Raw genomic sequence first — 24,738 nt, forward strand, 5'->3', positions numbered from 1 at the left:
GGCGGCCGCCGCGCTCCCCCCGCGCCGCCCCCCGCCTCAGTGCGCAGCGCAAACATGGCGGCGGCGGCGGCGGAGGCGGCGCGGCGCTGAGACGGAGCCCGCAGCGCTCGGGGCCGCGCAGGTGAGGGCCGGGAGGGGCGGGGGGCAGCGCGGCCGTTCCGCGGGGCGGGGCGTGGCCGGGAGCGCGGCCGTCGCGGCGGCCCGCTGTGCGCGCTCTGCCCGCCCGCGGCCCTCCCTCCGCGGCGCCGTCGCTCGGCCTGCCCTGCGGAGCTTCGCGCTCCGTGCCCGGCCCCGCGACGTGACGGAGCGGGACGGAGCCGGGAGCGGCACCTCTGCGCCGTGACCCCGCGGGGGGCGTCCCGCACTGCTGCACCGCGAGGCGTCCGTCCTCCGCCGCAGCCCCTCGGGATCCGCGGCTGGAGGGGAGAGCTGCGGGTCGGGGAGGGGCCGGGCCGGGCTGGGGGTCAGGCAGAGTTCGGGTGGAGGGCCGGGCTGCGTTTGTGTGAGGGTCAGGCAGGGTTGGGGTTGGGATTCGGGGCAGGGTTGGGACTTTTCGCACACAGCACAGTGTTAAAAAAAAAAAATAACCACCCTGCCAGGCTGGGTGCTGCCGCACGGCACGCAGGTTTAATCCCTGCGTTCTTCAAAGCCGCTGCGTGAAACTGCGGCCTCTTGCAAGCCGCTGGGATGGCCGTGCTGGGATGGCCGTGCTGGATGTGCTGCAGAGCATCACCCATCGCAGGGCTGCAGCCGGCTGCCAGCCCAGCTCCCAGCAGCTAACGCAGACACCCAGCGCAGGCCCCGGCTTTGATTTTTGCCTCCTTTTCTGTTGACTGTTGTTGTTTATAGCGAGCAGCGGGCGCTGAGTGGCTGCGAGCAGCCATGTGGCAGCTCCTCCTCAGCAGCAGCGGGAAGCCGCTCCCCCACCGCTCCATGGCTGCACTGCTGGCACGCCGCAGCCTCTCCTGTGTCAGATGCTGCTCGCAGACCTTCGCGCTGTTGGGTAAACCGGGTGATGGGATAATTAAAAGAGAGCAAACGAGCACGAGTGGCACCCGCTGCAAGCCGTAGAGCCGCGCTGGAGCCCAGCCAGCCCCTCTGTGCTGCCTTCCTGCGGTACCGTTGGGTAGCGTTGACCTCTGAGTCACCGGCCCAAGGAACTCGATGAGTTCTGCAGCACGGTTGGTGTGGTAACTGGGAGATGCTGCTGGGGTGCAAAGCGCCGACGTTATCCGTCAGCTGGCTGCTGTCAGCAGCCTGGGCTCGTGTCCTTGCCTTACGTTTAGTTTACAAGGATCTATAAAACTTGATGTCAGTGCTGGGGCACGGCATGCCTGGAGAGCAGCTGGGGCGGCCGCTTGGCTCCTGGGTGAGACACAGCCCTTCTGCTTCACGTTTCTTCTCCCACACATCCTCCTGCTGCCCGGGTGCAGCACTCAGCCATCCCTGCTGCTGCATTCCTCAGGGCTGCACCTTCCCTGCTCGTGCTTTGAGCCTGTTCCTTTCTTCACGCGCTCCAGGGCACGTTTTGCTCTCTCCACAGCTGAATTTAACCTCTTCAAAAGCTTTTTTCTCACATCCCAAGCTCTGTTGCTGTCCTCATTTTGTACAGGCCTGTTTTATACTCTGCATATCTCTGCCCTTCTCTGCATGCTGCTGCTGACCCGTGCTGTGGTCAGGCTGGGCACAGCAGCACTGCACTGCATGGGTTTCAGTGACCCCATTCTCAGTAGGTCTGAGTGCTGCTGTGGGATAAAGGAGTGCAGCTCTGGTGTTTGCATACTGAGCAGTGGGTTTGTGGCAAGGGAGCTGGCAGCACTGTGAGCCCCAGCGTGCTCAGTGCTGGGTTCCCAATGGCATTCTGTTTGCACTGGGGCTCTGATCACTTTCCTGCCTTTTGCTTGCTGCAGAAGTTTAGCTTAGGACGAGACAAGCAGGTCTGGAGATGCAAGTTATACATTTATGTTTAAAAACTTTCCTAATACGATGGCCATGAGAAATGGGGCAGGGTGTGCTGGAGTGGAGCAGCAGCTCCAGCTCCTCTTTCTTGCAGGGTTGGTGGCCTCCTCTGTAAGGCAGAAATATCCAAAAGGAAAACCATCCCCAGCAGCGGGCACCAGGGCTGTCTGTACTTCTGTCCCCAGTCCCGAGCTGGGGCTCCCAGCATTGAGATCTCACTGAGCTGAAGGGGAGTTGGAGGGATGCAGCATTGGTGATAGGGGACGGTCAGACTGGATGACCTTGGAGGACTTTTCCAGCTTTGGTGACTCGGTGATCCTGTGCCTTCAGGGAGGGGCTGCTGTGCTCCAGCCCTGTCCCATTGCTGGGGGTTATTACAGTGATGGCTTTGTGGTTTGGCTCGTGTTCCTGCACTCTGGGTTCTCTCTGCCCGCTGTGCTGCTGGCACAGCTTTGGCAACGCTGCTGGCCACGTGTGTTCAGTGCAGCCCGTGTGCCTCACCGCCCCGCGGCCGCTCTGTCATTTCATACTGCTGTCAGCTGGGAGTCTGTGAGTGCTGCTGAGCTTGCTGGCATTATAAACAATGCGAGTGCCCAGCACGGAGTTTAATGGCTGGCAGCCAGGCTGGGTGAGAGCACCATGTTTCAGTGAGCTGCTTGGCAGGCTCTGAGCACGCCTCCATCGCTGCAGGATGGCCTGCTGGTTGCTTGTGGACGTGAATTCTGTTTGTATTGGTGTCTGCAGTCTCACAGCACTGTGCACAGGATGGTGGAAGGCCTCGTGGTGCACTGCATGCTCTGCAACACTGTTGGTTATGTGAGCAGGAACGACCGGCTCTGCTGTGTGCCGAGCTGCCTGCTCATCCTCTAGGGGTTACACTGCTGTGATCTGCCATCTCACTCCTTCTCTTTGGCTAGGAGTGCACAGAAGTTCTGCTGAGCACTTGCTGGATTGCTCTGTTTGCAGCACAGGGTGCGTTGCCTCTCGAGAGATTTGAGTTCCTTCAGTCGCAGCTGAGCCTGGAGTTCTGCACAGGATAAAAATAGCAGGCGGTAATTAATGCACGTCCTCGGCGAGCCCAGCTCTGCTGCTCTCTCCTGACATGTTGCACTGCTGCAATTTCCTCTCCTCCTCCGAGGGAAGAGATGAATTAATCTCTGCACGGGTAGGAAGGAAAACGAGGAGGTCAGGAGCGGGACGGGAGCAGGGCTGTGCAGTGGGACGAGATGGGAGCAGGGCTGTGCAGTGGGACGGGAGCAGGCTCTCCCTGAAGTTCAGGTACATTCACTTCATTAATTACTGCTACAAAGCTCTCGTGCACTTATCCACCACCTGATACTTTTTTTTCCCATATCTCCCATCCCATAAAGAGATTTGTTTTTAACCAGGAGGTGCCTAGCAGAGAGTGAGGCTGATGAAGCAGGTTCTGTCACACAGACAGTGTGACACTCCAGCAACGTCAGCATCTCACAGCACAGAGCTCCCACTCTCCTGGAGCAGCCAGGGATGAGTTCTGGGATATGGCAGTATGAGCAGGGTGCTTCTCCCAGCCGCCTCGGGCTGTCCATCGGTCAGGGCTGCTCTTTGCTGCTTGCTTTGCTGGATTTCTGCTTTTTGTTGTTACCCCTTGAAGCTCTTCCCTCCCCATTTCTCAGCCTGTTCCTGGAATGCACCATGTGTGTTGGTTTTATTGAAGCTCGGTGGAGCAAGGGCTGCTCCTGCCTGGAGCTGTGGCCCGCCTGCATCTCTCAGTTGGCTGTTTTTTGGAGAGAGAAACAAAACTGTATGGGATCCTGCCAGGCTGTGTTCTTTTCTCCCTTAAGCTGCACTCTCCCCAGGCTGTGTCTCAGGGCTGGGAAGCTCACTGCTCATGGTCACATCATCAGCACACCTCTGCATCATAACGTCTTTCCCAGGAGTGCATTCCTGAAAAGTCTGGCATTTATCAGCCTGCCTCTCACGTGGCAGAAAGATGAAAATTCATCCCAGAGAGAGAGAAAAGAAATGTTGGGAACGGCACAGAATCTTAGTAGAGAAGTCATGATTTGCAGCCATCCCACCCCCCCCCCAGGGATCGCTGCCCCAGATGGAGAGCTGCCTTTGGCTGTGACAGCACTTCCTTGGCAGCTCCTGGTGTGATCCATGTGGGCCCTGGAGGGGCAGCGAGGAGAGGTGGCTGTGCTGTGCCAGGCTGCGCTCCCTTCATGCTATCCCTTATTTTTATGCCTCTCTTGAGCTCTCTCCTTTTTACTACTAATCAGACTCAGTCTTTTAAATCCTTCTTTGTGTGATATTTTCGTTGTATGAAAGCTGAACTCGTCTGTATCAGCTCCATTGATATGGTTGTGCCCATATCAGAGGTGTGTGCCAAGTGCAGCCCCGTGCGCTCTGAGCTGAGCTTACAGCGCGCCGTGCTCTGCGTTGCTGTGCCAGGGGGAACGTTTGTTGCAGCAGGCTTTAAATTTAAACTTGGGGTGTTTCCAATGAATTAAATATGAACATAAATAATGCAGCTGGTAACGTAGCTTCTCTGCAATTAAATGCAGATGCTCTCATTTTGTCTCTATGCTTCCAGGTTTAGATGCACTGTGGCATCCGTCCCGACTTTGCTTCTGGTAGGAGCTGGGGGGTGGAGAGCTGCTGACAGCACAGGGGTCTCAGTGGGAGGGGTTTTTTGGAGCTGTGGATGAGGCATTCAGTGTGCAACAACAGCAGTGGTTGGATGGGGCAGCATCCCATTGCAGCAGGTTGGTGCCTTTGGAGCTTCTAGGGCACATGTCATCACAGTGGGTCTGTCCTTGGTCTGTCCTTGCTGCTGGGTGACACTGGGGCTGGGAAGTGCCCTGCCCTGCCGTGATCACTGCCTTCAGGTGGAAGCAGATGGAAAAAGTGAAGAAAAAAAGCATTATAAGTTGTAGATGTAGGTGTGTAGATGTAGATGGCTTTCAGGTATGGAAAGGAAGAGAAGCTTTGCCCTTTTCTTAAGCACACCCAGCCACTCCACTTAGGAGATGAGCAGTAGAAGACTGCCACGTACCTTCTGATTCAGAGCTACAGACAGCTGTTGTTGCCTTTTCCCTGTGGTCTTATTCCAGCACCCAGGCATTGCTCACTGGGGGCCCTTTGGCTGCACTGCTGTGGGAAGTGGAGCTCTGTCTTCCTCTGCAGCTGCATCCCAGGGCCACACTAGAGCTGTACCCCACGGAGCAGAGCACTGAGCGTGGTGTCCCACTGCTGCTCCTCTTATGCCTGCTATCCCCGTGGGGAGAAGGACTGCTGGTTTTGGGGCTGAGGTGATCGGTCTGTGTTCATCAGGAGGTGTTTGTGCAACGTGGGGTGAAAGCATTGCTGTTCTCCCAGCGGTGCCATCAGTCAGCATTGCAGATGTTCGCATGCTCTGCAGCTGGGGGATTTTCTCATGGCTCTTTTCTTTTGTCCTAGGCATCTTCAGTTACGTAAAGGCGAGTCGCTCCCACGATAAAGACGGCAGCGGTGATAGAATGCGGAAACCAGGGCCCCAGAAAGGTGAGCAGTGCTGTGCTGCACAGGGCTAAGCAGAGCCACAGCTGGGGGGGCACAGGGACACAGGGAACGTGTTGTCAGTGCCCCACTAGGAGCAGAGCAGAGTGGAGCAGGAGTGCACATGGACATGGCCACTGCCAGGATACCCTGGCGGGTGCTGGGTCAACCCAGTACAACCCCTTCTGCACACCCAGCAAACCCTGCTGTGCTGTAGCTGTGTGCAGCAGTGTTTGTCTGGCTGTGTGCAGACGTGTGCATGCTGTGTCATAAGTGTGAATGCTGTGCCATGGCTGTGTGCAGCAGTGTGCATGCTGTGCCATAGCTGTGTGCTGCAGCAGCAGCAGGGCTGTGTCCATACCATCTGCTTGTGCTCCCAGCATGCATACACTCTGCTTCCCTACTGATGAGGTGTGCAGCCGTGGAGCTGCCTGCCCTGTGTGGCTGCAGCCATACAGTGCTGGCTGCTGCTGGTCCTGCTGCAGAGACAGGTTGCAGGGCTGTGCCATGCAGGCTGCGTGCAGCTGAGTGAGCTGACCTCGTGCTTTGCAGACCCCATTGGTTTCCTTCAGTGGTGCTCCATCCATGTGCATGGCCATCAGGGAGCTCATCTCAGCACTTCAAGCATGGGGGAAGGGAGCAGCAGAGCAGGGCGCATCCTGCACAGCCCTTTGTTCACAGCTGTGCTTGCACATGGGGCTCCTGGCAGGAGATTGCTACTCTCAGTTTATCTCCTTCCTTTATTTTTCTCAAGCATCTCCTTGGCTTCTCTTACAGTGGTGTTATCCTCTTCCCAGCACTGCTTGTCCTTTAATGAAGCATGAGCTGCAGGGCTGGCTGCAGGAGAGCAGGATGGGGCTGGCTGCAGGGCTGGTTGCAGGAGTGTGTTTTCCTTTTCCTTTTAAAAAACAGTCATTTTTTGGACATGTGAAGATGGATTTGCCAACAGCGACATTATTCTGTAGTGAGCTCTTACCAGGGTTGTCACTGCACGTGGGAGGCAGGGATAGCTGTGCCCCTCACTGACACAAGTGCTTTGTTTCTTGTCATAGCCATAGACTGGAAGGATGGTAAGAAGCACAAGTACGGCCGCCTGCCAGAGTCCTCCTCCCAGTACCAAGGTAAGAGCTCATGTCCCTTCCTTTCCCTTCCTTTTATTCCTTAGAGCATCATTTCAGGAGATTGATGCCCCTTCGGGGGCTGAAATGTACCAATGGAGCCCAAAGCAGGAGAAACTCCATTTACATTCTGAGCTTCAGACCGACTTTAAATGCAGCAGGATGAGAACATGGGCATGAGGGTGCAGAGCTGCACTGCTCACAGCTGCTGCAGTTTGACCTTTGGGTGCCCAGAGTGCTTTGCTTGTGGGAAATATCTGTGAAGGTGAAGACATCAGAGCACAAAGCTGATGCTCTACTGTGAGAACTGCCCATCCATATCCTACTTGGTCTGCTTAAAAGCGCTCCAGGATCAGTCCCTGCTCTACTGAGTGTCCAAATGCCATTTGTGGAGGCACATGGCTGCCTCTGAAACTGACACTGCACCATGTCAGATCGCGCTGAGCAGTGCCTGACAAACAGCTCTTAAGGAGCAGCTGTTGGGAGGGCTCCATGCAATCCCATCTGTGCTGGGCCAGGGCAGCTGTTCCAAAGTCCACTGGACATTGCTGGGCTCTGTTCTCCCCATCGCTGCAGCAGTTAATTTTGTGTGGTCATAAATGCCAGAGGGCACTGCCTGCAAGCAGCTCCTGTGCCAAGAGCACAGAACTGCCTGCACCGACGCTCAGCCTTCCCTCTTCCTGGCTCCTGTTTGAACTCTGTTTTCTCCCCTCAGGTCACTTTACCTGGGAGAAATACCTGAAGGAGACATGTGCTGTCCCAGCGCCCGCCCATTGCTTCAAGCAGGTGAGGGGCTGAGTGAGAATGGGAAACCTGGGGGAGATGGTCTGCAGCCAGGAGTGTTGTGCTGGGGGTGGTCAGCTTTTTGGCACAGAGGATGCTTCAGGGTATCAGAGGCTTAACAGAAATCAACATGTGCTGAAGCAAAGGTGAACATACAGGTTTAGATGCTGCAAATGCTAGCACAGCACCAAAGGGCCGGATGGCAGGGAGCTGTGGGGTGCTCACAGGGCTGGATGTGCTGGCTCTAACTAACGGTCCCCTCTTTCTCTTGGCAGTCCTACACTCCTCCTGCCAACGAGTTCAAGATCAACATGAAACTGGAAGCCCAGGACCCACGGAACACCACATCCACGTGCATTGCCACGGTGGTGGGGCTGACGGGCGCCCGCCTCCGCCTGCGCCTCGACGGCAGCGACAACAAGAACGACTTCTGGCGGCTGGTGGACTCGGCTGAGATCCAACCCATCGGGAACTGTGAGAAGAACGGAGGGATGCTGCAGCCTCCTCTGGGTGAGCTGAGCTTCAGTGAGCCCCGCATCGTCTGTGGGGAGAAGCAGGATTGGTTTTCTCACATTTCTGTCCCTGGGATGGAGCCCATCGCTGTCACAGCAGTGCCATCCCCCGCAGCTCGCTGAGCTGTTGGCCAGGTGTGCCCGCAGATCTGAGTCCTGTGCACACTGTGGAGGTGCTTTGGGGTGGAGATGCAGGAGCTGTTGGTGCACAGATGAGCAGCTTGCACTCTTGCAGTTCAAGTGCGGGCTCAGCATGTGCAGGCCGTGCTCGTGCGCTTCCTGAAGCTTTCCCTGTGTGCGTTAAAGGAGAACTGTGTTCTCAGCTGTTTGTTTGGAAAGGTCCCAGGGCTGCTTACATCTCCTGGAGGGCAAAGGGATTGCAGAGCCCAGCAGTGCTGGAGGCAGAGCAGCTTTGATGGCCTTGCCTAGGCGTTGTCTGTACACAACCAAGACAAGTCCAGGTTCTCCCTCCTTGGGCTGTGTTGGTGGCAGTACCACAGCCTGGCTGCAGAGCCCTGCTGTGCCCACAGCACATTCTCAGTGCTCCCCTCCCCCTCTGCACCAGTATCCACAGCAGTGCTGTGCTGGGGAGCTTGAGCTCCTCAAGCCAGGAGAGCTGTTAGGGCTCAGGCGCCTGCATCATCACTGCTGGCCCTGCCACTCATTGCAAGAGCATTTCCAGTTTCATTTTTGTGCCCAAGTGGCTCAGCAGCTATAGCAGGTTGGCTGGGGTCTGTCTGATGGGGAACATGATGGCTAGAGTCTGTCCAATGGGGGAGCAATGGCTGGAAGTGCTTTCAGTGATTTAAGTGCTATATAGAATGAAGGGATGCTTGCAGTATTCCATCTCTTGGTACTCATTGTACTCATCTGCAGCTTGATGAATAACCGGGAGAGCTGCTTTCTGCTGCCAGCCCCATCTCCACATACACACACATTTTCTAATACTGGCCCAAGAACAGGCTGATTTACCATTTTTCCTAACGAAGCACATTTTAACCGTGGTCTAGTCTGGTCTGGTGGTTGGCAACCCTGCACATAGCAGGGCGTTTGAAACTGGATGATCTTTAAGGTCCTTTTCAACCCAGGCCATTCTGTGATTCTATGATTCTTTTGCATTCTGCTGCTGGTTACTGTTGCAGTGTCTCCTTAAAACCCTCTCAGGGTCCCCAGATTAAATCAAGCCCATCTATAGCTAGAAGAAGCCTTCAGTGGAAAACCTTGAGTTAGAGGGATTTGGGTTTCTGGTTTCCCTGGAGCATCGTTTGTGAGCTGTGCTGGAAGCACATCTGCCCACCTGCCATGCAATGTGGCATGCATGTTGCTTGCATCACACCTTCCCCTTCGTGTTTGCTGCAGGTGGAGCCTGCTGTGAGCCTTAAAGCTGCCATGCTCTGTGTTGCCTCCTCATGTGCTGTTGTGTGCTTGCAGCCCTGGCCCAGGTGGAGCTCAGAGCTCCAGCACAGCCAGCCCTGATCCTGCTCAGTTCCTGCTCTGCCTTCTTTGAGTTTTGCCAGCAGATGGCAATAAAAGTAATCGAGCTGCAGAGCAAAAGTCAGAAATGAGGTCAGTGTGCTGTGTCCAGCTCTGTGCTGTGCCCCCCGCTGGTCTCAGCAGGAGTGATGCTCTTGTACCCAGCAACAGCACTCAGCAGAGCACTGTTCTTCCTGCCTGCAGGCTGTGTGAGCCTGCAGCTCATGGCATGTCATTCCTGCACTCCTTGTAGCACTGTGTGTGCACACAGACAGTTGCTCCCTTTCCTTGCACACTTGGTGTAAGAGATCCCATTGGTTTGTCCCTGAGGTTTGTGGCAGCTGCTGTGGGTCCTATGGGGGTGGCAGAGGGTCTGTGGGGTGTGCCAGGAGGTGTGTGCAGCAATGGGCTGCATGGCATCAGGAGGCTGTTGTGCACACACTGCAAATCTGTGTTGGCTTCAGGAAGACACTGTGTGCAGGGGCTCCTTTGTGCCAGATCCTGATGTGCTTCTCATGATTCATTTCTGCTTTCTCTTTGATCTGAATTTCCTTTTTTTTTTTTATTTCTTTTTTTTGTGTGTGTCTGTGTGCCTTTTCAAACAACAGAGCACGTTGGGCTCTGGCAGCTCTGGACTGAGTGCCCTCAGCCTTCCTGGGGTGCTCCAGCAGTGAGGGGTGCAGGAGGAGCAGTGCCGAGCACCAGGCACAGCCATTGTGCACTCATACACTCAGATCTCAGGGACTTGCAGTTTCCTTCTCACTGATTTCTCCCTGCTCTGTCAGAGCAGCTCTTTGTGGCTGCAGCCTGGGATCTCAGTCTGACAGTGCCCATCTCTGCTCCCTCCCCACAGGCTTCCGGCTGAACGCCTCCTCCTGGCCCATGTTCCTCCTGAAGACTCTGAATGGAGCAGAGATGGCTCCCATCCGGATTTTTCACAAGGTACTTGGCTGTTTGGGGGCACATTCCCCTCCTGCATGGGGGACAAGCACACTACCAGCATTGCCATGTGCTGCTCCCCCTGGCAGTTCGTGCCGCTGCTGCTGGCTCAGGGTAGGGCTCAGTGCTTACACAGCACTGTGTGGGCTATGCCCAGCAGCCTGGGGATGCAAGCTAGGCAGCTCACAGGGCTCACACCCACCCCATCTGCTCCATTTGCTCATGGAGGTGAGTGGCAGTCCTGCTCCAGGTGGGCACTGCCACTCTCTGAGCTCATTTTCCTTTTCTCATAGGAACCACCATCTCCATCCCAAAACTTCTTCAAGACAGGTATGAAGCTGGAGGCGGTGGACAGGAAGAACCCTCACTTCATCTGCCCGGCCACCATTGGGGAGGTGAGAGGTTCTGAGGTCCTCATAACATTTGATGGCTGGAGAGGTGCCTTCGATTACTGGTGCCGATATGATTCCCGGGACATCTTTCCCGTAGGCTGGTGCTCGCTGACTGGAGATAATCTGCAGCCCCCTGGAACAAAAGGTAAGGCCGCCTCATTGCTTAGCACTCTTGCACTTGAGGATACAATAGGGGAACCAAGAGCATTACTGATGTTATGCCGTGGGGCTGCTCCTGTTTGCACTCCTTGTGGTTATCCTGGTGTGCCTTGTGCCGTAGTCTCCTCTGTGAAAATGAAAAAGCACAGGCATGAGCAGGAGCAAAACGTGAATGCTGTGAAATGCTCCTGAAAAGGCCTTCGTGTGTGCTGTGCTGTTGCTGAACTTGCCTTTCCTCAGGGAGTCTGAGCAGCTCCAGCTTTCACTGCTCTTAACGGGTGGAGAAGGAAGCTGCTCCAGGGTCATGAGCAGCAGTGGAGCAAGAATCCAGAGAGCCCCTCTCCATTATGAATAGAGCAGAAAATCGATTCTGAGGGTCAGCCTAAAGAAGGAGGGTCGTGGCTCACTTACTTAAAAGTCACATCTGGAGAGGGTGAGAATGAGAGATGTGTGGCTCAGGGTACAGCAGACTGGAGAGGGAAGTAGTGGCTGTGATAAGAAGGAAGAGATGAGGGTGGGCTAATGGCTGTCAGTTCTGGGCAGTGCCCTGGCAGGAGTGGGTGGGGATGAAACCTCCCATTACCAGAGCACAGCCTTGCAGAAAGAAAATGTCTGCTGCTGGATTGGCATCCCTGGCTCTGCTTGTGCACACAGAGCACATTGCTGCTGAGGGGCAGGGAGGTGCTGCAGCCTTCCCTGCGGTGTGCCCTCCCTGCTGCAGCACTCTGATGGTGAGCAGTGGTGTAGCACAGCGTGCTGGCCTGGGCACAGCTCTCAGAGCAGCCTCCATCTCTCAGCACCCTCGCTGCCTTGGGATGTGTTTGTTAAGTGCTCGGTGTCTGCAGGTGGAGCTGATGCTCAGGCACCAGGCTTTTCACTTAACATGATGCAGCACTTCTCTTTCTGGTTGCTGCTGCTTGGTTTCTCTCCCTCCTGCAGAGGTGCTTGCTGGGAATGCAGGTGAGCACTACTCCCAGTGCTGGGAGCAGTGCCCTGCTGTGGGTGCTGCAGCACAAGTGGCCACACAGAGCTGCAGGTCCATGGCTCGTTGTGTGCAGCAGAACTCCTGTTTGGGAGCTGGTGTCACACCAGCATCACTGCTGCACTTTTCTTCTGTGGTCTACCTTGAAGCTTTCTCATAAGCTGCAGAGTTGCAGTGCTGACTGGGCTGGGAGTGCTGCTCCCTCCCTAACACCATGGTGTAGAAGACAGAGTCCTGTGCTGCTCGATTCTCTCCTGCAGATCAGACTGCTGCTGAAGAAGCAATCCATGCAGCCCAGGCATGCAGTGCTGGCTGCAGTGCTTCCAGGTGCTTTGGGACCCCTGCATTTGCTCCATCCGCAGAGCATCCAACGCTGTGTTCTGTTTGTACCCCATGTTTTGGAAGGGGAAGGAAAGTACCTTGGAACCCAGGCAGCCTCCTGAGCCCAGCTGTGGCACTCAGGGAAGCAGCATGTGTCCTTGTTGGTGCTGAGCATCCAGCCCTGCTCACTGCACAGAGCAGTGTGTCACAGTTCTCCTCTTGATCCTGGTATTTTTATAACTTCTGAACAGCTTTAAAAAGAACAAAAGATGAAACAAAGCACACCCACCCACCGGTCTGCTGGCTCCTTGTGCTCTGAGATATCAGAGGTGCCCGGCTAATGTTTAACCAGGAAGCCAAGGCTCAAAATGCACTTCAGACAAGAGCAGAAACTGCAGAAATGCCCCAGAGTGGCCTGAGCACCACGGGAGTGTTTTGGTTTGACCTGGGGGGTCAGAGTGACTGGGGATCACGCTGCAGTGTGCTTGGGGTGAGGGGGCATGGGGTGCAGTGTGGGGGAGACCTGCTGTGAAGGTGACTGCGGACAGGTGTGGTGTTTTCTTATCACTTGCATTGGAACCGTGAGCCCCGGTGGGCTCAGTGCTGATGGGTTGGGTTGGAACTGGGCTTCTGGCTGCTGCTGGCAGCTGCAGGGCCAAGCCCAGGTGCTGTGAGCTCCTGCGGATCACAAGCTGGGGCTGCCAGCACTGAGAGCTCCTTGCAGGGCTGCAGGCACAGCCGGCTGCAGGCTGCTGCAAACCAGTGCTGCTCCCACACTGAGAAGAATGCACTCTGCAGAGCAAATAACAGCAAAACACCATGCTGAGTTTGCTGGGAGCAGGAGAGGAGCTGGCAGGGGAAGGGGATGCAGAGACGGTGCTGCTGGCAGCAGGAGGTGTTCATGTGAGCTGCAGGTGTGTTGGGGGAGGGGGATGCTGATGGGCAGCTCTGGGGGACGCCTGCTTGGCACTGCCTTGTCCCATACCCAAACACTTTGTGTTGTGACAAAAAGGACATGTGGCTCAGCTCACCCACTGCTTTTTTATGGAAGATGGTTGACTCGGCGGGCAGGGTTCGGTGGGTGGTCGTGTCTGGGAGGTCCTGTGTGCACGTGGAGGTGGTGCTGAGTGCTATCTCCAGAGCTCTGCCTGGGAGCAGTGCTGCCAGCCCAGGGGGCTGTGGGGTCCCTTCCAACCTAACCGAGCTGTGATTCTATGACGTTACGCTGCTGCCTGGTGGGTGCAAAGCACTTCATTTCTCCCGGGTACAGGAGAGAAATTGAGAGCTGGGTTTTGGAGTTAAGCAGATCTGCGTGCTCAGCAGAATGCCTGCACTGGTGACAAGCATCTGGACATCCCCACTCAGCACAGTGCTCTGTGCCTGGTACCCAGCTGGTCTCTCATCTCACCTGGCTTGTTGCCATGCTGATCCCGGGGTGCTGGGATGAATTCTGCTGTTCTGCTGTGCGGCCATCCCGTGTGCTGAGCCACTCGTGGCACTTCACCCTGTGCCGTTGGTTCTGCCGTTCTGTGACACGTGAAAGGTCCCTTCAGCTGTGTGCTCAGCCAGAGTGGTGCAGTGGGACCTCTCAAACATCACCTCTCAGCAAAGGGCTTCTACCTGTGCTGGTGCCCAAAGGAGCACCCACAGAGTTGTGTTCTGCTGGGCTTTGCAGCCCGCTAACAAGGAGCACTGTGTGGATGCTTCTGCTGTGACATCCAGCGTGCTCACCTCACTGTTCTCCACAGCTGTGTCCCTCCCCATCTCCTGTGGGCTGCACTGATGCTCTTTGAGCTCCTCCTGCTGTGTAGGCACTGCAGGGCCCTGCTCTGTGTCGGTGGGGAGGAGCGCTTTGCTCCACTCACTGCTTTGTGCCTGGCAGCAGCGGGGCCTCCCAGCACCGAGCTGCCCAGGGCTGCAGTCATTCCTTCCATCCCTCATTCTGTGAGGAGAGCTGTTTGTCCTCATCTTTTTGACACCGTGGTCACCGCCTGGCAGCCCTCTCCTCGTCCCGTGGCTCTCAACCTGTGTGAAAGTTTTGCAGCTGCTCTGCAGAGCCCTCAATTGTAGAGTGGCTCTGTCAGGCACACTGGAGCCAGTGCATACTGTCCTGCTTCTTTTACTCATCCCTTTGGTGTTTAAAGTCTGTGCCAGGGTTCCCCTCACTCTGGCAGCAGCCCAGGACCTCCTCCTGTGCACACTCGTGTTGAGCACACAGCCAGGCTCCCAGCTCTGTGCAGTGTCAGAGGTGTCCATGTGTCTTGCAGTGCAGCAGGGGTTGCTGCTGTCTCCTTGCAGCAGCAGTCAGAGCAGAAGGGCTGTCCTGCACCACCAGCCCCAGAGGGGCTCAGGGAAGGACTGAGTGGTGCTGGGGGCTGCGGCCGCTCCAGGATTTTCCCAAATGACACTGTTTGAAGATGGAGGCTGCTCTTGTTTTCATCCTCGCTTGATTTAATTACATTTGCTTTCTCTCTTTTTATTTCAGTTGTGATTCCAAAGAGCCCTTTACCTGCCTCCGAAGTAAACTCGGAGAAGCCTAGCATGCACAGTAGCACAAAGACTGTTTTGGGGCATCAACAAGGGCAAGGGCGTCGCAAAGCAGGGAAGAAGCGTGGTCGAACGACCAAAGCGCTCATCCACCAGCCCATGCCTGCGCCCTCCAAATCAGTGGAGCCTTTGAAATTCCCCAGAAAGAGAGGCCCCAAGCCTGGCAGTAAGGTAAAAGCTGGTGCTGACGCAGGCGGGTGCAAGGCAGTGCTGCCATGGGAAGCTGCATGCGTGTGTCTGTGCACGTCTGTCGGCAGCGGTAGGAGAGCAGAGGGGAGCGCGGGGCTGGGAGCACCTTGGAGCTGCCGTGCCCTTTGGGGCCTCCCCATGGAGAAGCCGTGGCTCTGGAGCCGTGTTGGCCGTGGGGTAGCACGGCTCGGGCTGCAGTCGTGGCAGGGCAGCCTGGCACAGGGCCGGCTCTCTGCCCGTGGTGCAGGGCTGGCAGGTCTGGGGCTCGTCTCTCATGTGTGGGGCAGACAGGTGTTGAGTGCGTAGGTTCTCGAGGCTCCCCGTCGTCGCCGTGCCGTGTCCTATGGTGCCTTGTCTGTTGGATGCACAGCAGCATGTAGTAATCGTGGGTGGTGGAGGAGAGTGGGGGTAAAAGGAGAAATATCCTCCTCTTTTTCTGCAGAGGAAACCTAGGACATTGCTGAGCCCAGCACCCACCTCTCCAACCACCAGTACCCCTGAACCCGACACAAGCACTGTGCCCCAGGACGCTGCTACAGTCCCCAGCTCTGCCATGCAGGCTCCCACAGGTAAGGCTCTCGGGCCGCATCCCTGGAAAGATTGCACGCATGGGACTGCAGCCATCAGGACGCCGCAGGGCACTCCTACTTCTTCGTGAGCGCGTGTGCCGGCAGTAGGAGCAGAGGTGGCCCAGCTCTGCATAGGGAGGACAGGAGAGATGCATGAGCTCAGCTCAGCCTTTCCTCCACCCTCATCCATATCAGAGATGTGCAGTGGCTGTGGGTCCGTCTGATGAGCACGGGGGTCCCAGTCCCTGAGCTGCCCCCTGCTTGGCAGAGACCACAGAGCCCTGCAGGGCCTGCACAGCCTCAGGGCAGTGGGCTGCAGAACCTGAGCAGCGAGGCTGTGCTCAGGGCAGGGTGTTGGGGCACAGGAGGGAGCAGAGCAGTGGGAGCTCTGTGCAGCTGGGTGGTAAAGCTGGGTAGGAACGCAGCGCCGGTCCTCATACATTTGAGCAGTGGATGTGAGTAGGGCTCTTTGTTTCCCCAGAGCAAAAGCAGCTCATTCTCAGGCACCTGAAGCATCCTGCTCCCCTGCAGCTTGGGCTGCATCCCTTTGCTTGCTGTGCATGGTGCAGCTGTGCTACCTGGCTGAAGCAGGCCCCTGGGGGCTGAAAGCTGGGGAGCAGCCCCAGGAGGAGTGGCAGCAGCAGAAACACCTGCAGGAACACTCCAGAGTGGTTCCCCAAAGCGAGACTGCTGCCAGTTCATGGGCAGTGGCTGTGCTGGATTCACTCGCGTTTTGGGAGCACTTTGACAGTCTTTGAAACCCAGGCATCCCTCGGGTTGGATGTCAAGCATCTTTCCTGTGCGTTCTTGAGTGGGTTAATGGCAAACACATTTCTCATCTTGGCAGTTTGCATTTACTTGAACAAGAATGGCAGCGCTGGGCCCCACTTAGACAAGAAGAAAATTCAGCGGCTGCCAGATCACTTTGGACCAGCTCGAGCCTCTGTTGTCCTGCAGCAAGCAGTGCAGGCCTGCATCGATTGCGCTTACCATCAGAAAACAGTCTTCTCTTTCTTAAAACAAGGCCACGGGGGAGAGGTCATCTCAGGTGAGAACTGGCCTGCAGCACTTTGCCTTCAGAGATGTTGTGGCAAGAATCTGCTCACTGGAAGATGAAGCTTGGCACAGTCCTGGGCCAGGAGCAGACAGATTTCTGTCTTCTCTTCCTTGCTGAGCAGCTGGTTCAGGGCAGGGGCATGTCCTTGGGGAGCAGGCATCACCTCCATACCAGCACTGCTGGGCCCCAGGAGAGGATGGCACAGCATGGGAGGGCACTCCGCAGCTCCTGGTAGAAGGAAGAGCCGTGCCACGAAGTCTCTCTTCCCCAAGCCCTGGTTTTTAATCCCCCTTGAGCCCCTGCTGAGCTGGCCATGGGAGCACAGCCCCCCCGGATGGCCATTCCTCCCCCCATCCCACGGCCCCACTCCCACAGCCCATCTGGGCTGTGCTGGTGGCTCTGGTGCAGAGCGGCGATGCGGAGATGCAGCAGCTGGTGGTGAGGCCACCTGCCCTTGCCAGGGCCTTACGTGTTGGGCTCTGTTTGTTTCTGTCTCCAGCTGTGTTTGATCGGGAACAGCACACTCTGAACCTGCCCGCAGTAAACAGTATCACCTACGTCCTCCGCTTCCTGGAGAAACTGTGCCACAACCTCCGCAGTGACAACCTCTTTGGGAACCAGCCTTTCTCCCAGCACAGCCACGCGCCGCGCTCACACGAGTACGACCACGACAGGTATCTACCAGGTAGGAGCTGGGGCGGGGGTGGCACCGAGGGGACCCCAGGTCCCGTACCCAGCTTTCCCCATCGCTCGGGAGGCGGCAGGGCGTTCTGCAGCGACGCCGTGCTGCTGCCTGCAGCTCAGGGTGCCACTGTCTGCAGCTCACGGTGCCGTGCTGGACTGGGGGTACATGGGTGAGCAGCAAGCACAGCTCAGCATTGAGCTCTGCAGGGAGCAGGTGCTCCAATATCTTTCTGAGGTTCCCAAATGCAGTGGTTTCTGGTGAGGGTGAGGATCGTTCCGTCGTTTGTAGAGGTTGTGTGAGGATGAGGACGTGCTGAAGTCAGGCTGAGCATGAGGGCTGCTGCTGTGTCACCTCCCACCCTGTGTGCCGCCGTGGGGCCGAGCAGGAGTGGGTCAGTGGGTCAGGGAGCAGTGGAGCTGCCAACAAACAGAGAGCTGATGGCTGCTGGTAGGAGCAGGGCTGGTGTGCAGTGCTATGCACGGGTCAGTGTGAAAGCAAGGGCAGGAGGAATGCCAGGACCACCGTGTGTGGGCACCACTGTTATGTGGAAGCTCTGCTGCACAGCAGCCAGGGCTGGTTCCTAGCCTGCATCTGCTCTTGGCAGCTTGGTAACCACGTCTTCTTGTCTCAAGCAACACTCAGGGTCACTGTGTTCACTGCCATTGCTGTGTCTGCAGCGCCAGCAGTGTGCCCTGCGCCTTCAGTGTCTGCATTGGCTCTGGTGCTCAGCTCCTCATATCTCTCTGAGCAGGCACTGTCCTGCCTGGCCCAGCCTGGGAAGGCAGCAGTGGATCTCTGTAAGTGTGTGCCACACACAAAGACACCGAGCAGTGCTGTTCTGCAGTGGTGTGCAGCTTTGTTGGTGGGTGCTGCACAGCACTGCTCGGCACTGCTGTCAGTGGAGCAGCACAGTGCTCCCACTCTGCCCCATGTGTGCCCGCTGCCTGCACAGCTGTGGGGGCACAGCTCACAGCTCACAGCACTGCGCCCTGCAGCCCACACTGCAGCATCCTGTGGGGTGGGGGCTGGGCTGAGCCCCCTCAGAGCTGCCTGCTGCTGCTCCATGCCTGCCCAGCGAGCGTCTGTGTCCATCGTACCCGGCGTCCTCCTGCCTGATCTCCCCCGCTGCTGGAGGGTCTTCATAGGGTTAAGGTGTCCGTTGCACTGAGGGTGTTTTCCTTCTGTTGTGTCCTACTCTGCCCATCCCCTCATTAGCCCCATCGCTCCTTTGTTGACTGTAACACATCTCCTGCTGGGCGAGCACCCGTCCTCTCTGCCACCGTCCTTTGTGCCATGATATGGTGCCAGCCCCGTGCAACTGGCCACCACGGGGTGACTGACTGGAACCTGCAGAGCACTGCTGGATGGCCTGGGGCTCTGAGATAGAGATGGGACGGGGCTGAGCTGAGCAAAGGTGGCACTTGGGGTGAAGATGGCAAAAAGCACTGTGGCCCCTGGTGAGCTTTGGCCCTGCGCTTTCCGTCTTTAGAACTCACAGAGCGAAATGCAGAGTGCTGTGCGGGCTGGCTGCAACTTGGGGGGTGGTGGGGCACATGGGTGCCTGTGGCACGGCCTGCCTTGCTTCCCAGCAGCTCTGAACAGAGCTTGTTCTCTTTCCCTAGACAGAAGCAGTTCGTTAGACGGCACTCTGCAGGGACCAGGCCGGGGTACAAAGCGCTATTGCCAAGATTCCCCTCCGTACAGTGCTCCTCTCTCCCCAAAGTTACCAAAGAATGACCGTCACCCACTGGAAGGTGAGCACAGCATCTCTTCCCAGCGCTGCAGGCACAGAGCTGGGAACAGGAGGGGTGCAGGAGGGATGCTACTGGCATGGGAGCTGCATGGAGAAGGACAGAGGAACCCCCATAGCAGGGTGAATGGAACATTTAACAAGGTGGTCCTTCCCATCTTGACAGCTGACAGCCAGGAGCACTACAACGGGGCAGTTAACCCACATCTGGGTGCCATTGCTGTGTCACTGCTCCTAATGCAGCCCCATTGCTCCAGTCTGCCTCTGAGGTTTGCTGCGGCATTGTGCATGGGCTGGTTGTGCACAGGTTGGTTGTGCAGTGCAGCCTCATGGCTGGGAGCTGCCCTTCCCTTCATGTTCCTCGCAGCTACGCTGAGCCGTGTGCTGTCCCTCCTTGTTGCACCTCCCAAAGCAGCCGCAGTTGTTGGTTTTGGGAGAAGTGGGAGTTTGGCTTGTGCTGGGGATCCATACAGCCTCACACTGCTTCTTGAGCACACCACTGTAATGTGTGGGAGTGTGGCCACATCAACACAGTGACTCTGTTCATTGTTGGACTGGAGGTGTTATGAGGGTGAGCTTTGCACCCACAGTGCTGCGCCACTGCAGCCCTGCGTGGCCACTATCCCTGCATGGGGGTGCAGGGCCTGGCTGCAGCATGGCAGCCTCACAGAGCCAAGATGGATGCTTGGGTGACGGAGGGAACGACCTCACCTCTCCTCACAGCATTGTTTGTGGCATGGCACAGTGCTATGCAGCTGATGGTGTGCCGCCACGGGTGGCAGCAGCACAGGCAGAGGGGCTCCTGGTGCACAGAATGCCCCATGTGTGGTTGCTTTATGGACACTGCTCACTGTGACATGGGGCACTATGCACTGCCAGGACTTGCTGGGGATTCTTTGACATAGAAACTGCATCTCAGAGGGCAGCTCATGCAGCACTGGGTCTGCCTGGGAGTTGGGTGATGTGTGCTGTAGTAAATGCACAATTGCACTCCTCATGTCCTCCTTTGTGCAGAGAGGTGGACAGCACTGTTCGGTACCCTGCAGGTCCGTGCCATATGCTGCCCTGCAGCCCCACAACCTGCACTGCTGCCCCCAATTTATGCAGGGCTGCAGTGCTCAGGTTCCTCTCTGGGAGCAGTGGCAGGACACTGGGCTGCAGGCAGTGTGGTCAGCAGAGCAGCCACTGCGTGAGTCTGGCTGTGGGGCAGCTCTGGCTGTGGGGCACTGGGCCCAGAGCTGGCAGCACTGCTCACTGCCCTCAAGGTGGGACAGGACAGCCGCATGCACTGACTGCAGCATGTTGCATTCCAGGTGAAACCTTCGTGCTGGGAGACGGCCCTCCTGGGCCCCTGGAGCCTCGCATGGACCCCATGGACTCCGCCCTGAATGCCGTCAATGCCTCCGGTCACAGCCGAAGCTCCAGGGAATTTCGCCTGCAGGGATACCGGCACCTGCACCAGCCCTGCAGCCTCAGCCAGGGTAGCACCTCCACGCTAGGCAGGCTCGGCTCCACGGGTAGGAGCACGTGGAGGCACTGATGGGGGAGGGAGCGCTAGGCAGTGCCAGAGCTGGGGTCCATTGGGGGGCTGCAATGTGTGCTTTGTCCATCTGCGCCCTTGCTTCAGGCAGGTGGGGAACGGGAATGTATGACTGCAGTGCTGCTGCATGCCTTTGGGTAACACTGCTTTGTGCACGTGGGGTAATGCTGCTGCATGCACATGCATAACTCTGCCATGTGCTGTGCCCCAGGCTCCGAGCGGTACCGCGATGGCACACGGCTCAGCAGCCGCGACCCCTCGTGCTGGACGGTGGAGGAGGTGATGCAGTTCATCCGGGAGGCAGACCCACAGCTGGGACCCCACGCTGATCTCTTCCGGAAGCACGTGAGTGTGTCTCTGTCTGTACCGGGGCAGGAAGGGCAGAGCAAGGGTGGCAGGATAGGGCACAGCCCAGCCTGAGCTCTGGTGCTCTTTGTGTTCATGGAGAGCTCAGCTCACGGCAGCACTGAACCACACAGAGCTCTTCCTCTTGGAATCCTAAAATTCACTTCATTGCAAATTTCTTCCAGCAAGAAGCACATTGCAAGTACAGCTTAGAGTGCCCTGCTCTGAAGCTCCTGTAGAAGGGCTATCCGTGTGCCACTGTCAGTAGGGGCTGGGATGGTGCTGGGTTGCCCGGCTCTGACGACACTTCATTTCCTCATCCCGACAGGAGATTGACGGGAAGGCGCTGCTGCTGCTGCGCAGCGACATGATGATGAAGTACATGGGGCTGAAGCTGGGCCCAGCCCTGAAGCTCACCTACCACATCGACAAGCTGAAGCAAGGCAAGTTCTGAGGACGCTCAGCAGGACGGCCCCCGCGCTCACCCGCAGTCCGTCCACACGCACCCACCCACGCCACCGCCACAGCCCGGCTGCAGGGACGCACCATGCAGAGCCCTGAGCCCTCAGCCCCTCCTGCCCCCCTGGATGCTTGGCCACGTGGAATAGGGTGGGTGTCCATCCCCAGCCCCCAACACTGCCTGTCTTCCACGCCAGCACGGAGCGGCTCAGCACTGCCCCCCCCTGGGGGTCTTCCATATTTATTTGGGACTGGGGAGGCCCAGGAGATGGAGCGAGCTTGGAGGCGGAGTAGCAGAGCTGGGCACCATGGGACTCATCAGCCCTTCTCTCCCCCTCGCATTTTTTATGATGAGGAGTTGTTGAAAACTGACTTTTTTTGTACCTGATGTCGAACTCACAGCTCCTGGGGATTTATAGCTGGAGGTGCAGAGCCCATCTCCCCACAGCTGTCCTCTCCCTGCAGCTCCTTCCCAGCTGGGCAGGGGGCTCTGTCTGATGTATTTATTTGCGATGGCACTTGGGCTCTGAGCTGCAGGCCGGGGACTGCAGGGTCCATCCCTGCACATCCCCATGCAGCAGCAGGCAGGACCACCAAGCAGAGCCCCTGCGCTGCCCCAAGAGCAGCCAGGGAGCTCCCCTGAGCTGCTTCATCCCTGGATTACCCCCAGTGCTGCCCCCCACTGCAGCAGTGGGAGTTCGGGGGGAAGGGGGGGTTGCAGGTTTACCCCTAAGGGGAAAATTGCAAAAAAAAAAAAAAAAAAAAAAGGCAAAACCTGCAAACCCAAAGTGATAGAAAGGCATTTATCATACAGCACTGCCAGCACTGAGCTCCCTGCTCACAGGGGGGGTCCCACAGATGGCGGTCCTGCACCCTCACCCGTACCTGCGCCGCTCCCGCTGCAGCCAGGCCCCCACATGGGCTCAGCCCATGTTTTCCTCTGCACTTATTTTACGTCGATTTGTTTATAAATAAAAGAATAACGCAGAGCTGCTGTGTGTGCAGGCAGGAGGGGAGCAGGGGGAGAGGAGACACTGCTGTTGGGAACTTCCTTTCTCTTCCGTGGCCACAGAGCAGAGGGTGCAGTGCTCACACTGCAGCAAGAGGCAGGAAAAGAAAGGAGAGCACAGCTGCTGCCCTAGGAGTGCAGAGCAGAGCTAGGGGCACCCTTCAGTCACAGTGCACTCTCCTGGCAGCTGTGCTTCGTGTGCTCTGTGCTAACAGCATCCCCCCAGGAAAGAAGACAAGATTCCCCCTGTACCCAAACTCTTGTACCTCAAGGATGGAGCACTCTGTGCTATGCTGAGCTCTTTTCCCATTATGATTCAACATCAACGCCGAAGGACAAAAGAAGAGCTGAGGAAACTGATGCAGTAACAAAAGTGTATAAACCATAAGTTAGGGAAGGCAGAAGCGGAGAGCGGTCACATATTGCTGTGAGAGGGCCCAGAAAACCAAACGGGGGCTCTTCAGCCACGACACAGCTGAAGGAAAAGAGGAAAAGGAATCAGTGATGCTGAAGGGCAGCAGACACCCATCCACACTCAGAGCGGAGCAGCTGAGCTTTCCTTTCCATAAGGGAAGGGGTTGGGAGCACTGGGAGTTACCGAGCATCAGTCGTGGTTGAAGGATGGAAACTTGAGCTCTGTTATCTCCGAGTCAGGTGAGCTGCTGCCACTCCTGTCGCTGTAGGTGTCCCTGCAGAGGACAGAGGCAGTGCTGTAGGATGAGTGCTCGCAGAGGGCTCTGCAGTGCCCCCTTCTGCCCGAGGATGAGAAGTGAGGCATGCAGAGCTTCCCAGAGCCGTCCCTCTGGAGATGGGGCTCGGCCACATGTGTTGATTTCAATTGGCAAAACCTAAGATTAATTCTGTAGCAGATCTTCTAAGACCACACTAATCAACACAAAGCTAATAGCAAATCGACTGGTAGCCACCTGCACTGTGCATTCCCTTTCAGCCTCCTGGTGACAGCCAGCTGCCTTTAATCCATCAAACAGCTTTCAGAATCAGTCAGTGGCTCCAATGGGAAGCATCCTGGGAACAGCACAGCCAGCAGTTGGGCCTCACTTACATCTCTGCCTATTCTGCCTCATCCCATCCCACACGTTTATAGTTCTTTAAAAACCTGTTCCTGAGCACTCTGGGATGCTGTCAGGTCCCTGTAAAATCCCTGTGAAGAGAATTTCTCTGGAGCAAAGCCTCCTCCCAGCTGCTGGATACCCAGCACCAGTCCTTCAGGGTGAACTCCTCCACGTGATGCACACACACACATGCTGCACAGTCCCAAACCATGCAGGGATCCTTCAGGATGCTCCCCCAGCACTCTGCATTGTCCCTGCTGGATTCCTTACAGTTCTCTGCCCAACCCTGTACCCACATCCCTCTAAAGCACTCTTCAGAGCACAGACTGTTGCACCCCCTGCTGCCACCTGCACCGGTGTGCAGAGAGGAGCCTTGCTGATAAGAGTTGTGCCAGCACAGCAGTGAGGAACAGAGGCTGTGCTGTAATGACCACACGTGTTTTGTTCTCTGCTCACACCAACACAGAGACTCTCCAGACATTGCAATGCTGCCTTCAGCTGCTGCAGGAAGGATGGAACTTGGTCTCTCTGGATGGAAGGAGCTGCCTCATCCCCATGGCCAAAGCAGGAAATTAAAACATCCCTGCAGCTGCAGGGCACTGAAATGGGGCATCATGACAGGCACTGTGCTCAGAGATCAACCAGAGCACAGGGGATGGCTGCTCCCCAGGCAGCAGCACAGAACAGCTGTGATACAGCTGTGCTGCAGCTCAGTCTGGACAGAGCAGCGCTCTGCATTACACCTTGCACTGTTTCAGTGCTTCAGTACCCTCTGTCTTTGGCACTGTTAATGGTCTTTTGTTGTGCAGTTCAGCGAGCACGAGTGCTCCTACTGTAAAAGCACACCCTCTGCATTGCTCTTTACAAGGAGAAAAGATCTAAAAGGAGAAAATCATCTACAAGAGCAGGCCTGGCTCAGTTTCCTTACAGCTCCCAGCAGGGCACCAGGCTGAAGCTGGCACATCACAGGTTTCCCACAGTGCGAGAAGCAGTGCTGCACACCCCATTATCCTACAGCCCCACAACAAAGCCTGGCTCTGTGACTCTCCAGTTCATCCCATGGGAAGCTGTGCTGCCCCACAAGAGGCCTGCTGTTATCCTCCAACCCACCTGGGTGAGAGCCTGCAGCCCTTCTGCAGGTAATGTGCGAGCCTTCCTGCAGACGCCAGCAGCAGCCCGAAGTATGGCGGGGATGGCTTGATGGGTCTGGAGAGGAATTCAGGGTGGTACTGAACACCCACAAAGAATGGATGCTCTACAAGGGAAAAAAAACAGGGCACGTCACTGACAAGTCTGCAGGCCTGCAGCTGAACATGCTTGTTGATGATAGGGTCTTCCCTACCCTGATTCTTGCTCCT

At 56.8% G+C, this 24,738-nt stretch overlaps 2 protein-coding genes across 5 annotated transcripts in view; one reads left to right on the top strand and one right to left on the bottom strand.

The window, feature by feature from the left end:
• On the top strand, positions 1 to 22,959 carry SCMH1 (Scm polycomb group protein homolog 1). Of its 3 annotated transcripts, XM_031595077.2 has the most exons (15): positions 1 to 121; positions 5,401 to 5,484; positions 6,531 to 6,599; positions 7,312 to 7,382; positions 7,655 to 7,889; positions 10,218 to 10,306; positions 10,597 to 10,840; positions 14,643 to 14,875; positions 15,336 to 15,462; positions 16,310 to 16,510; positions 17,019 to 17,204; positions 18,827 to 18,958; positions 20,268 to 20,471; positions 20,706 to 20,839; positions 21,168 to 22,959. In XM_031595077.2, the coding sequence occupies exons 2-15, from the start codon at positions 5,460 to 5,462 to the stop codon at positions 21,291 to 21,293; spliced, it is 2,076 nt and encodes a 691-aa protein (XP_031450937.2). In that variant the 5' UTR covers positions 1 to 121; positions 5,401 to 5,459; the 3' UTR covers positions 21,294 to 22,959. The 3 variants fall into 3 exon arrangements, with proteins under 3 accessions (XP_031450937.2, XP_089980409.1, XP_089980408.1); XM_090124282.1 differs by lacking the exons at positions 1 to 121; positions 18,827 to 18,958 and adding an exon at positions 327 to 4,574; XM_090124283.1 differs by lacking the exons at positions 1 to 121; positions 20,706 to 20,839; positions 21,168 to 22,959 and adding an exon at positions 302 to 4,574 and having other exon boundaries at positions 17,019 to 17,193; positions 20,268 to 20,405.
• CTPS1 (CTP synthase 1) overlaps positions 22,668 to 24,738 on the bottom strand; it is a 14,023-nt gene continuing 11,952 nt past the window's right edge. For both annotated transcript variants that reach the window (XM_090124284.1, XM_031595079.2), the window contains exons 17-19: positions 24,491 to 24,635; positions 22,906 to 22,996; positions 22,668 to 22,782 (exon numbers count right to left, since the gene is read on the bottom strand). In XM_090124284.1, the coding sequence (XP_089980410.1) occupies positions 22,912 to 22,996; positions 24,491 to 24,635 (230 nt within the window). In that variant the 3' untranslated portion in view covers positions 22,668 to 22,782; positions 22,906 to 22,911. The remainder of the gene's footprint in view (positions 22,783 to 22,905; positions 22,997 to 24,490; positions 24,636 to 24,738) is intronic.

This window comes from Phasianus colchicus, chromosome 24 (genome assembly GCF_987193195.1).
Source record: "Phasianus colchicus chromosome 24, bPhaCol1.hap1.1, whole genome shotgun sequence".
Taxonomy (NCBI): Eukaryota; Metazoa; Chordata; class Aves; order Galliformes; family Phasianidae; genus Phasianus; species Phasianus colchicus.

Excerpts from the sequence above, each read along its gene's own strand:
- SCMH1 (XM_031595077.2), top strand. The coding sequence starts at position 5,460 with ATGCGGAAACCAGGGCCCCAGAAAG. Across the intron at positions 10,841-14,642 it reads GCAGCCCCCTGGAACAAAAG|TTGTGATTCCAAAGAGCCCT; the intron begins GTAAGGCCGCCT and ends TTTTTATTTCAG. Across the intron at positions 18,959-20,267 it reads TGACCGTCACCCACTGGAAG|GTGAAACCTTCGTGCTGGGA; the intron begins GTGAGCACAGCA and ends GTTGCATTCCAG.